General features: G+C 37.5%; 2 protein-coding genes across 7 annotated transcripts in view; both read left to right on the top strand.

The window, feature by feature from the left end:
- Positions 1–11619, top strand: part of LOC137125641 (transcriptional enhancer factor TEF-3-like) — a 43720-nt gene that overhangs the window by 19540 nt on the left and 12561 nt on the right. For all 3 annotated transcript variants that reach the window (XM_067501429.1, XM_067501428.1, XM_067501430.1), the window contains exon 2: positions 10723–10787. In XM_067501429.1, coding sequence (XP_067357530.1) covers positions 10723–10787 — 65 coding nt within the window. The remainder of the gene's footprint in view (positions 1–10722; positions 10788–11619) is intronic.
- Positions 661–8754, top strand: LOC137125637 (uncharacterized). Of its 4 annotated transcripts, none has more exons than XM_067501421.1 (10): positions 661–744; positions 1363–1464; positions 2102–2224; positions 2375–2491; positions 2605–2727; positions 3113–5120; positions 5347–5388; positions 6525–6587; positions 6735–6766; positions 7113–7592. In XM_067501421.1, exons 5-10 carry the CDS (start codon positions 2605–2607, stop codon positions 7173–7175), a joined length of 2331 nt encoding a protein of 776 aa, XP_067357522.1. In that variant the 5' UTR covers positions 661–744; positions 1363–1464; positions 2102–2224; positions 2375–2491; the 3' UTR covers positions 7176–7592. The 4 variants fall into 4 exon arrangements, with proteins under 4 accessions (XP_067357522.1, XP_067357521.1, XP_067357520.1 ...); XM_067501420.1 differs by having other exon boundaries at positions 6735–6916; XM_067501419.1 differs by having other exon boundaries at positions 662–744; positions 6735–6842; positions 7465–8754.

The following is an 11619-nucleotide window of genomic DNA, read 5'->3' as shown; positions in this document are numbered from 1 at the left end:
ACAAAGATGATCCCAGCACACAGGTAATAAAGCAATGCACACACTTAGTCACATACTTTCTTTGTTCACCTGTACTTTGTGTAATTCTCATATGAAGATAGGGACTTGTTCACTGCTCTTCCAAAAAAGCTTTTTGATGGATAAGAGTAAACCTGACAAATCTTCCTAGTCTTTCCCTCATGGGGCCCTCCTGCATCCAGTTAACCTAAGTGACTCATATGCTCATTCGCTTGTGTTTCTAGTCTTCCACTTATGGGGCCCTCAAGTAATCTGTGAATCTCACACACTCAGAATTTAATAGTTTCTCCCCTTATGGGGTCCTCCCGTATGGATCTAACTTATAGTTATTTTACATCATTGCCTTAATACCTGCCAAGGTCAAACCTCAAGTTATTATAGTCATAATGCTACACCTCTTTAGGGGCTTCATGTTTTCAGAAGGTATTTTGAATGTTATCCATTGCATCCACTTCTATGCTGTTGTCAGTCATGCAGAAAGGCCATAGCATGTGGTTATTTCTTTATGCTAAATGCTGTTTTAGAAATAGCTGACAGCTAAACAATCTTAGACAACTTGTGAATCTGTAAATAACCAATGTCTGGCAGTTCTTGATGTGCTTTTGATTTTGGTCTGAATACCAGGTGGAAAACAAGCAGACTCCTACTTTGGCAGTTGAGACTGATACATCCCCTATAGATCATCCTACGAGTGAGGATTCAAACAAAGATGATCCCAGAACACAGGTAATAAAGTAATGCACACACTAGTCACATACTTTCTTTGTTCACCTGTACTTTGTGTAATTCTCATATGAAGATAGGGACTTGTTCACTGCTCTTCCAAAACAACTTTTTGATGGAAAAGAGTAAACCTGACAAATCTTCCTAGTCTTTCTCTCATGGGGCCCTCCTGCATCCAGTTAACCTAAGTGACTCATGTGCTCATTCGCTTGTGTTTCTAGTCTTCCACTTATGGGGCCCTCAAGTAGTCAGTTAATCTCACACACTCAGAATTTAATAGTTTCTCCCCTTATGGGGTCCTCCCGTATGGATCTAACTTATAGTTATTTTACATCATTGCCTTAATACCTGCCAGGGTCAAACCTCAAGTTATTATAGTTATAATGCTACACCTCTTTAGGGGCTTCATGTTTTCAGAAGGTATTTTGAATGTTATCCATTGCATCCACTTCTATGCTGTTGTCAGTCATGCAGAAAGGCCATAGCATGTGGTTATTTCTTTATGCTAAGTGCTATTTTAGAAATAGCTGACAGCTGAGCTATCTTAGACAACTTGTGAATCTGTAAATAACCAATGTCTGGCAGTTCTTGATGTGCTTTTGATTTCGGTCTGAATACCAGGTGGAAAACAAGCAGACTCCTACTTTGGCAGTTGAGACTGATACATCCCCTATAGATCATCCTACGTGTGAGGATTCAAACAAAAATGATCCCAGCACACAGGTAATAAAGTAATGCACACACTAGTCACATACCTTCTTTGTTCACCTGTACTTTGTGTAATTCTCATATGAAGATAGGGACTTGTTCACTGCTCTTCCAAAACAGCTTTTGAGTCAGGATTACTGTTTGGGTAACATGAGTGCATGTGGTTGAGGTAAAAGAGTAAATACAATTTTTTTCTAGTTCTTATGCACCCTGTTAATCTGAGAGATGCATTTGGTCATATGCATGAGTTTCTAGTCTTCCCCTCCCAGGATCCTCAAGTTCACTTAATCCAGGTGGAGTCACTAGTCACACTAGCCATTAGTTACAAATCACTTTTGTTGACCTGTACTTTGTGTAATTCTCTTATGAAGAGATGAATTCCAACTCTTTGTAATTTTATTCAATTGGCTCAATAGCAGTTTGTATCAAAATTAAAGTATATATAATGCAACACGTATTTATTTGATGCATTTTTAAAATTATATTTTTAATGTAATTCATGTCAGCCTCTATGTTGTTTTGCGAGACTTGTTGATGCCTGTAGCTGTGTCCTAAATATAACTAACATGCTAATTTAGATGATTGTTTTTTGTCTATTCTACTTTTTTAAAATATTTTTTTCCTTTCTAATTATTTGTTTTATTACATTTAGGTTTTCACTGTTAATAGTTTTTCCCTAGTGGACTATTCTGAAACTGATGATACAGACGAAGGCTATATAAACGATGGCTCTCATACAGTCATCCAAATTAACAAAATTACAGAAAACATTCTGGTATGTCTTAAATTCCAGTAAAATGTTCATAGTGTCAAGTGTATAGCATGTGTGTAGCATCAAGTGTTAAAATCCTTGTCCTGTGATTGATTTTTATAAAACATTAACAAAAATTGATTGCCATACCTTAACATTACACCCATTTTGCAGGATAGTGTACCAGATCATTCTGATTTTCTCCAAGATTCAAAGAGTGAGACTGTAGTGGATGAAACTGATAATGAGGATAATGCTGTTCCTAAGCTTAGAAGAACAAAAAGCATTCTGGTATGTCTCTGACAAAATATCGTGTCAGTTCTGTTAATACCAACTAAGTGGATAAGGCAATTTCCAAGCATTTCCCCTGTAATGATTTTTATTTAACATAACTGTTTTTGCAGATGAATAGAATACCACATTTTTCTGATGCACTCTATGATTCAAGTGATGACAGCACAGAGTGTCCTTCATCATCACAATCTAAAAAGGCTTTCCAAAGGCCAAGAAGAAGGTGTTGCCATCCTGTAAGTCTATTTTATTTTTTATCTTACCCTTTAATGCTATTAGTTAGTGGGCAGTGCAATTCAAACTCAGAATTATAATATTGTGCCTTTGTGAATATGTTTGCATAATTTAAACACTTTTGCACTTTTACCGGAGAAGTCATTTTTTAAACTACGCCTGCGCAGTTTTATGCTGTAGATTCAAATAGTTTGCAATTTTTTTTGTCCCAATAGTTTAACATATCTCAAATTTGTGAATTTACTTTGAATGAAAGTAATTTCACTTAATGCCCCTATAGAGAGTATACTATTCTAACAGGCAGTTGACAAAAGTGTAGCCAAGTTGTCACAATAAAACAATAATTGTTAGGGAAAGATATTAACAACATTTTTTTTTCTTTAAAAGATTGAAGATAGTCTTATACAATCAGATGAAGCAAGTGGAGAAAGCGAAGAGGAGTATATTCCAAATCCCAGGGAAGAAAGCACAGACAGTGATGGTAGCTTGGAATTATCCCTTGAAAAAAAGAGAGAGAACAACATTGGATCTACTAGTCAGAGAAGAAGCAAGTCTTCTAGTCAGACCCAGTCTGAGTCTAGTCAGAGCAGAAACATAGTTGTTGCAAGTTGTGATTCCACACAAAGATTTCCTGAAGGCACAGCTGATGCAAATGAGGATGAAACTGCACTCCTTGAAGAGCCATCTGTTTTTGTTAATCCAGTTTTGAAAAAGGAGGATGGGTCAAGGAGATATAATAAAAAACATCAGTGCTTGTACTGTGGACAAGTAGTTCAGAAAATGTCAAGACATTTGATGCGTAAACACAAAAATATGATTGATGTTGCCAAAGCTTTTAGTTTGCCAAAGAACTCAAAAGAAAGGCGACTGCAATTAGATTATATCCGAAATAAGGGGAACTTTGAGCACAACACTGAAGTTTTGGAGAGCCACAAAGGCAAACTCATCCCATGGAAACAACCAAAGAAAAGAAAAGAAGGACAGGAATATACACATTGTGTGTACTGCTATGGATTGTTCACAAAAACAGTGATGTGGCGACATTTCAAGGTCTGCAGGTTCAAGCCTCAGGGGAAGCCATCTAAACCAGGAAAAACAAGAGTCCAGGCATTGTGTGCTTTTGCTGAACCTGTTCCACCTGGATTAAGTGAAGCATACTGGAAGTTCTTAAGTGATATGAATCAAGACAAGATTGCAGTAGCAGTTAAAGAAGACAACTGCATTCTACAGTATGGTTACAGGCTGTTTATGAAGAATGAGAAGGTAATCAGCCAACATCAGTACATTCGACAAAAGCTGAGAGAGCTTGGTAGACTGCTATTGGAAGCAAAAAAGATTGCACTTGTGAAGACTATCAAAGATCTCATAAAACCTGAAAAGTACAATCATGTTGTCACTGCTGCAAGATGCCTGGCTGGATTTAGTGATGAAACTGGCAGATATCAACGTCCATCTCTTGCTCGCAAAGTGGGACACAGCTTGCATTCTTTGGCCATGTTTCTCAAGTCTGAAGGATTAAAGAACAAAGATAAACAAACTGTCAAGGATGCTGAGGATTTTGCACAGCTATACCAAGAGAGTTGGAAATTTGACATTGCAAGCCAAGCACTAACCCAGCTTGACCAGACCAAGTGGAATTCTCCTCAACTTCTACCATTCACACAGGATGTCCAGAATCTTCATTGCTACTTGTCTGGAAAACAGCGGAAACAATTGAATGCCCTGAAAGAAGAGCCTTCACCCTCAAACTGGAAAGACCTTGCTAGAGTGACACTGGCACAAGTTATTCTCTTTAACCGCCGGAGAGCAGGAGAGGTATCCAGAATGCCTTTGTCAGTGTACTTATCAAGAGACACATCAGAAACACATGAAGATGTTAACTTGGCCCTTACAGCACTCGAGCAGAAGCTTTGCAAACATTTTATTCGGATAACCATAGTAGGAAAGAGAGGAAGGAAAGTTCCTGTTCTCCTCACTCCAGACATGAGAGAATCACTTGATACTCTGACTGAAAAGCGAGAAGAATGTGGAGTGTTTAATGAAAATGGATACTTGTTTGCATTACCACAATCTGTCCATTACCTCAGGGGTTCAGACTGCATTAGACAATTTGTGAATGAATGTGATGACATAAAAACTCCCAAAGCACTAACCTCAACAAAACTCAGGAAACACATTGCTACCCTATCCACCGTTCTCAATCTCAAGACTACAGAACTTGACCAGTTGGCAGATTTTCTTGGGCATAACATTGAAGTACACAGAAAGCACTACCGTCTTCCAGAGGGCACCCTACAGCTAGCAAAAATAAGTAAAGTTCTCCTGGCAATGGAACAGGGACGGCTAGGAGAGTACAAAGGGAAGAGTCTGGATGAAATTCACCTTGATGTGAATGGTATTAAGACTTATTATATGTCAATGTAAAAAAAAGAAACATTTAAAAAGGACAATTTCTGTCTAATCCTACTTTTAAATGTTTCACTTTAACTAATTGACTTATGAAAAGGGCGAGTTTTGTAGATTAACTTTATCTACAGTCAGCAATTTATGCAGTACTTTATTACACTCTTGATCACATCAGTTTTCAGCTTTCCAATTCATTTTATCAATTAACATTTTAGAAACTGTTGACATGGAGGAGTGTTCACAAGAGGACATAGAAGGTATGTATGTTGTTTTATCTTAAGTGGTTGGAATGAATGATTTCTCAATGGATATGAATACTTTTGACTAGTGCATGTGGATTTTGTTTGGACGATTAAATGCTGGCAGGTTTCTGTAGCTATTGACCACATTTAGGAATAATTTTGCTATTTTTTTAAAGCCAGCATCTATTTTCTATAATGTAAAATAGTACATATGAGAATTCTTTTGTTTGGGGTGTCCTTATCAAGTTTTTAATCATGGGAAACTGTCAGTGGGAATTAATATTAAGGCACCGCTGTTTTCCACTCAATAGAAAAAAGCTGTAAACTCCCTGTAGGGGTGCAGTTCTAGTGAAGTCAAAAAGCTTTTCACACATATTCCAAAGTTCAAAAGAATTCTTACAACTTACAACTATAAAGTAGTGTGGATCCAAGCCTGTTTTAATTATTTATTTTTGCCCATATATCAAGTTGCATTTTCTGTGTAGTCCAACTGAGCTTCTCTAGGTGTGGGATATGGAAATCCAACCTGTTGAGAAAATTAAGCTAAAAAATATAAACTTATAGTATCATTAGTAATTAACAAAATAAAGTAATTTCTATGTTAATCTCAGCAGCAGTGCTTATATATTTGTTATGCTGTAACTGTCGTCATAGTTTTGTTATATATAGATTACATTAAATCACATTTGTTTAGCTTTTATCAAATGAAGAGTGAGCGGTTAGTTGGTATGTAGTACTGTTTGTGTGCTCAATATTTTGGTGTTTAAGCTGTGGACCTGCTGCTTGAAGGATTTGACCACAAAATTATTCTCCCACCCCAATTAGCAAACAACTGCACCAAAATTAAAGAGGAACAATGAGTAATTTCACATTATCTTTGAAACTTATACAATATAGGAGTGGTCTGGGCATGTGCAAATCTCACCCCTTCATGCAGAACCAGACTTTTTAACCCTTGTAGGTTGCTAACATGTAAATTTGATTTAGCACAGCACACAAAACCATGGCAAAATGGAGAAATAGAAATTGTCAATCCCATATGATCAGTTATGCATGATAGCTCCAGTCAGCTTTACTAATAGCTACTTCATATGTTAGTTCTAAATAACTGTCTTAAGTACTTGTAGTAATTTTTTTTTTACTGTACCCAGATTACGGTATTCCAGAAGAACAGGGGACCAAACATGTGGACAGTGTGGCATCCCATCAAGAAGGTACCATCATGGAGTTAGCTCATCATTAAGAGACACACTTGCCATATTAAATTATATTAATTTATACTAGCTATTCTTTTGAGCAATGTAAATCTATTGATTGATCTATTAATCTTGCATATCTAACTCTTTATTTTCTGTACACAGATACCAGTATGGCACTGGTTTCAGAGAATGAGGTCAGTGTGACATCCCTACAAGAATGTACCTCCTCATCAAGTGGCCAAAACCAGAGGAAGTTGGCTAAAAGGAGAGGTCAGCTTAGAATAGTGGTTCCTTCTTGGACCAGCAGGCCCTTTCGATTTCCAAGTTTCTTACCAGCACTTCCAGTTAGTACACAAGCAGATATTACTAGACTAGGACATCACCATCACAAAACGTTTAAAGTGCACTGCTCAAAAAATGCAGGTCATTGAAGGGCATCCGTGGGCATCACCCACTTCAGTGACGTAGTATATTTTGGTCTTGTTTATAACCAATGTGGAGTTGGGCATTAAGTGAAGTATATGAACTTTAAATCTCTAGGTAACAATTGCATTAACTATGGAAGGCTTTGAAGGGTGCACAATCAGTTTACTCGTGGAGTGAAGAATGGATATGTGCGAGATGGGGGATGGAGAGGAAGATGATACACATCATACATGGTTTCTGTGTGTAGGGGGTATAATGTCCCCATTTGGAGGTCTGTAAGTATACAGCAGTTTGGGTTTAACATAGTCTTTCCCAAAACTGAATGACTGTGGAGGAGTCCTTTATGGCCTTTGAACCAATTCAGTACTGCAGTGAATATGTGATTAATCTAGTTGTGTTTCCTTTCAGGTTAAGATTTGAAGTTTTTAAATCTAAAATATAATATGATCTTCTTATGCACATTTAGGTAATCAAACTGCAGTGAAAAGAAGCTGGACACCAGAGGAATGTGCTGCAGTAGAAAAGCATTTACGAAAATGTATAGTGATGAAACAAGTTCCAGGTAAGGTGGACTGTGAACGTTGCATTGCTGCAGAACCTCAAGCTCTGGGAAACCGAGACTGGAAAGCAGTTAAATACTTCATAAAAAATCGAATTACTACCATGAGAAGAAAGGTACAGTAGAAGAGCTTTAATGAACGGGTAGAAACACAAGGCTGGTCCTTTGTTCTATACTTTCTGTTGATGCCTGTTTGAAGGTAATCATGTTTTTCTCAGTTCCTTCACCATGCCCTCTTTGGTGTCTGTTCAGCTATGACATTTTATCACAAAATTCTTCCCACTACCCTACAGATCTCAAATATTTTTCATTTATGAAGCAAGAACACACTACACACACATACAGAATTTTAGTTCAAGAGTATGGCTATGTTATTGGTTTACAGTTGGTGTCCTCTGTTCTGCAGTCTCTTTTGTTTTTTCTCATTATGCAAAAGCAGAAGTTTACATTCCCTTATTTTGAAATGGTAAAAATGGTAATAAAGTGATTAACATTTGATTTGTATAAGCCAATTTTTGCTCTTTCAAAATAAGTTGGATGCAAGTTTTTGCATCCAGCTATGTTAATATGTGCTCCATAAGCTCAAATCCTTGAGTTTTTTTTTTTTTTTTCTGAAATGTTTTGTGTAAAACAGCAAACTGCAGAAATAAAAGGGAAAATCCCTATACCGCGTGGTTTGGTAATTGAGAAGAGATTCAAGTTTGAGTATTCTAATATCGTCGTCTTCATAATGCTCTTATCTTTCATTAACTTGAAGTGGCAAAATGTGAAATGTTTGGTGTAAAGGAATAACAGATGTGGAATAGAGAGAATGTAAAGTAGAATATAAATCCCTGATACTGCCCTGCATTTTCTTTAAAAACAAGGTAAAGGAAAAATAACAGAACTAATTTCTCCAGATGAAGATTTTGTTCCCTGCTAAGATACGTAAACTGGAAATATGCATGTGTGTGTGAAGGTGGATCTCATAAATACTGACCGTTAGAAAGAGACCCCACAAGCAACAAAAAAACGGGCATGAAAAATTAAGTTTTATATTCTGTGATTTAAAAGTGAAATTTTTAATTCTAATTTTTTTTTAGATTTGTGTGATTTTTTATAGCGGTGTAGAACCACTGGATAGGGTGGACCCTACCAGTGGGTAAAAAACTAGCGGGCCCCGCAAGGGAGGTAAACAAGTATGTGTGTGTGTGTGTGTGTGTGTGTGTGTGTGTGTGTGTGTGTGTGTGTGTGTGTGTGTGTGAGGAAGCCTGTGTAGGAGCAGGAAAGCTTCTTTGAGAGCAAGAGTTGTTTGGTGTGTGTGATCTCTTTATCTTATTTGTCCAAGTTTTCTCCCTTTTATTAGTACCTATTTATAAAGATGATCTCTATTTCTCATCATTAATCTCTTAATAAAGTACTACAGTAACTACTAGCTTTAAGCCGTCCATCTTACAGTACATGATTTCGCAGTGCGGTAATGTACTGTGCTTCAAAAACCTTACTGTACATATGTAACTGTGCATATATTTCCTTGTGCGGTTTATTCACTTTAGCCTTTAAACCAAAGGTGAACAACGTGAAAGAACCACATGACCATTGCCCTCCACTGTAATTGGAGACTCTGGTTGAGGTGGGGGGAAGCCCAAGATTTACTGCAAGCGTAAAGGCATATTCCATAAACATTGACACACACGCCAGCTGCCTGGCGGCCTCACCAGTCTGGGCCCCCTTTGGTCGCTGGACTGTGCCCTGTCTGTCCTGAGTCTGGTCTGAGGATCGCATGGCTGCAGCCGCCACCTGCTCTGCCAGAGTGTCCTGTCTGTTTGCAGTGGCAGTGCACAGACACAGACTCACTGTAGCGTTCTGAGCTCAGTGTAATATCAGGGGGTCGGGCTGGGACTGATGCACGCTCTCACCCAGACAGATGTATATACTTGGAGATATACTTAGACTTTTCAACGTGTGCCCGTTTGTGCAATCATCAGTAGATGCAGGCATGCTTGCAAACTCTTTCAAATATGGACACACACAAAAATTTTGTGAAACAGTTAATTCAATTTAAAAGGGATTTCAGTGACTGCAGAACACAGCTATTTGAATAAATATATGCACAAAAATGCACAGTGCATAAACTTTTCCTAATTTTTCTGGCCTGTGCTTCCTTGTTTAGCCAATTTTAAGTACAAGTGATTCTAAAAACTATTTTGGTAAAGCTTTAGATCACAGCCCACGACTTCCAGGGTAAGTACAGTGAACTTACTGTGTACTTATTAGTAACAATGGTGTACCTCCACAGAACCTATGTTCTTTCTTGATAACAATAAGCAAACTTTGGGGAATAATGAGGTAACAAGATAAAAAATAAGAGAAATACCTACAGTCTAAGTATTTTTGTAGCTATGGGGTACTTATTAAATATAACATGATACGTGTGAATTCTCAAGCTGTAACTACAGAAAAAAAGAGGAGAAAAGAAGAAGCTTCACTTTAAATTGCAGCCTTCATTTATTCTACTCTTGGTGTAACTACTACAGATAAGAAGATGGTAAGAGGCTACACTTTAAACCTGTCACACCTATAGGTACTGTGGAGTTACACCAATGTTACTAATAAGTACACAGTAAATTCACTGTACTTACCCTGTAAGTCGCGGGCTGTGATTTAAAGGGTTACCGTTATTTTTTTAAATGTAGGAAACGATACAGAACCATCCTAATAAGAAAAGAAATTGTAAAACAGGGGGGTGTTACATATGGAATCTCTCTAATTTATATTTTGTAATTACACTCAATACACTTAATAAATGTAGGGAGTTAGGAGGATAGAAAAAATATATGCAAATGTTATTTTAAGAAAAACATTTCAAAGCAAAAATGTAAATGTAAATAAAGAACATGTCATATATTCTTAAATAGAAAGAAAATATGTATTCAGATTCATTAGGCAACCCAATTGATATTTTTCTGCCCCCTTAACCTACTGTATTTTGTAACTATTTGCAATAAGATAAGTGGAATATTTACAGTTTACAGGAATATTTTCTTTCCAAATATGAAAGAAAAATGCAATAAAAATGTCAATATAAAATAAGGGGTGGTTTTAAATGTTGCTGCAAATTTCCAGTGAGGGGACCTTGTATTAATTTTTGATAAATTAAAATGTTTTTTGTCTGTCACTTTACAGGACGAAATGAGTTGATTGCACGGTACATCAAACTTCGCACAGGGAAGACGCGGACCAGGAAGCAGGTGAGTTTTCTTTAAATGCCACTTGAAGCAGCTCTTATTTTTAACCCCCCCCCCGACCTTTCACGTCGTCCTGCTGCGAAAGCTGGAGATGACGATTGATTTAGGGCCCTGGCCCAACGCACAGATACTATAAGATCAAGTGTCAGGTGGTGTTCCTTCATCACCTCATGGATCCGTTGCTTGTTAGAAGGGGGCAGAAGCTAGGGAATATGGGCATCTGGGAGACTGAGACGGGATGGATGAGGGATTTGGAACTTTATCTTCACTCACTGGTATCTGATATGGAAGCACTGATGTACAGGCAGTGATGGATGTGTAGAGAAAAGGTCCCTGCTAAGTCATCTGGCTGAGTCAGTGTGGGAATGAAAAGGGATGAGTGGAGAAGGTAGGAGATAGAAGACAGTGAAGGGGGCAGAGATGGGTGATGGTAGAGGTTCAACTGCAGTAAACTAACCGCTTTCTTGCACTACAACTTCAGTACATGTGTTACAGTATTTCTCTGACAGAGACAGAAAATCCTAACAAGCAGTATTTTACTTCAGTTTGTCATTTACAGTCGGAATATCAGTACCTCAACCCGGTTTTCAGTGGCTAGAAAAATAACTAATTACCTCAGCTTATGTATAAATGTGTCTTAAAATATGACCAAATGATTCACATACTGAAGCTTTTTTTCTCCATTGCATTTCTGAAGACCAAATTGTTGAACTGGTCAAATAAAAGGCCGATAGATGGACTAAGTGCTATTTTTAGCTTCCCTTCTTTTTTCAGTTCGTATTAAACTCAAACCTGCATGCATTGGGATTAAAATGGAGACATTGTAGCTCATTTA

Source organism: Channa argus, chromosome 4, assembly GCF_033026475.1.
Source record: "Channa argus isolate prfri chromosome 4, Channa argus male v1.0, whole genome shotgun sequence".
NCBI lineage: Eukaryota > Metazoa > Chordata > Actinopteri > Anabantiformes > Channidae > Channa > Channa argus.
The sequence above is the reverse complement of the archived record's forward strand: the minus strand, read 5'-3'. Positions and strand labels throughout refer to the sequence as shown.

What these genes read in the sequence shown, in the direction of transcription:
- LOC137125637 (XM_067501419.1), top strand. Translation starts at nt 2,605, where the DNA reads ATGAATAGAATACCACATTTTTCTGATGCACTCTATGATTCAAGTGAT. An exon ending in TGTGGCATCCCATCAAGAAG is followed by an intron (nt 6,588 to 6,734) that starts GTACCATCATGG and finishes TTCTGTACACAG; the next exon opens with ATACCAGTATGGCACTGGTT. An exon ending in GAAGTTGGCTAAAAGGAGAG is followed by an intron (nt 6,843 to 7,464) that starts GTCAGCTTAGAA and finishes ATGCACATTTAG; the next exon opens with GTAATCAAACTGCAGTGAAA.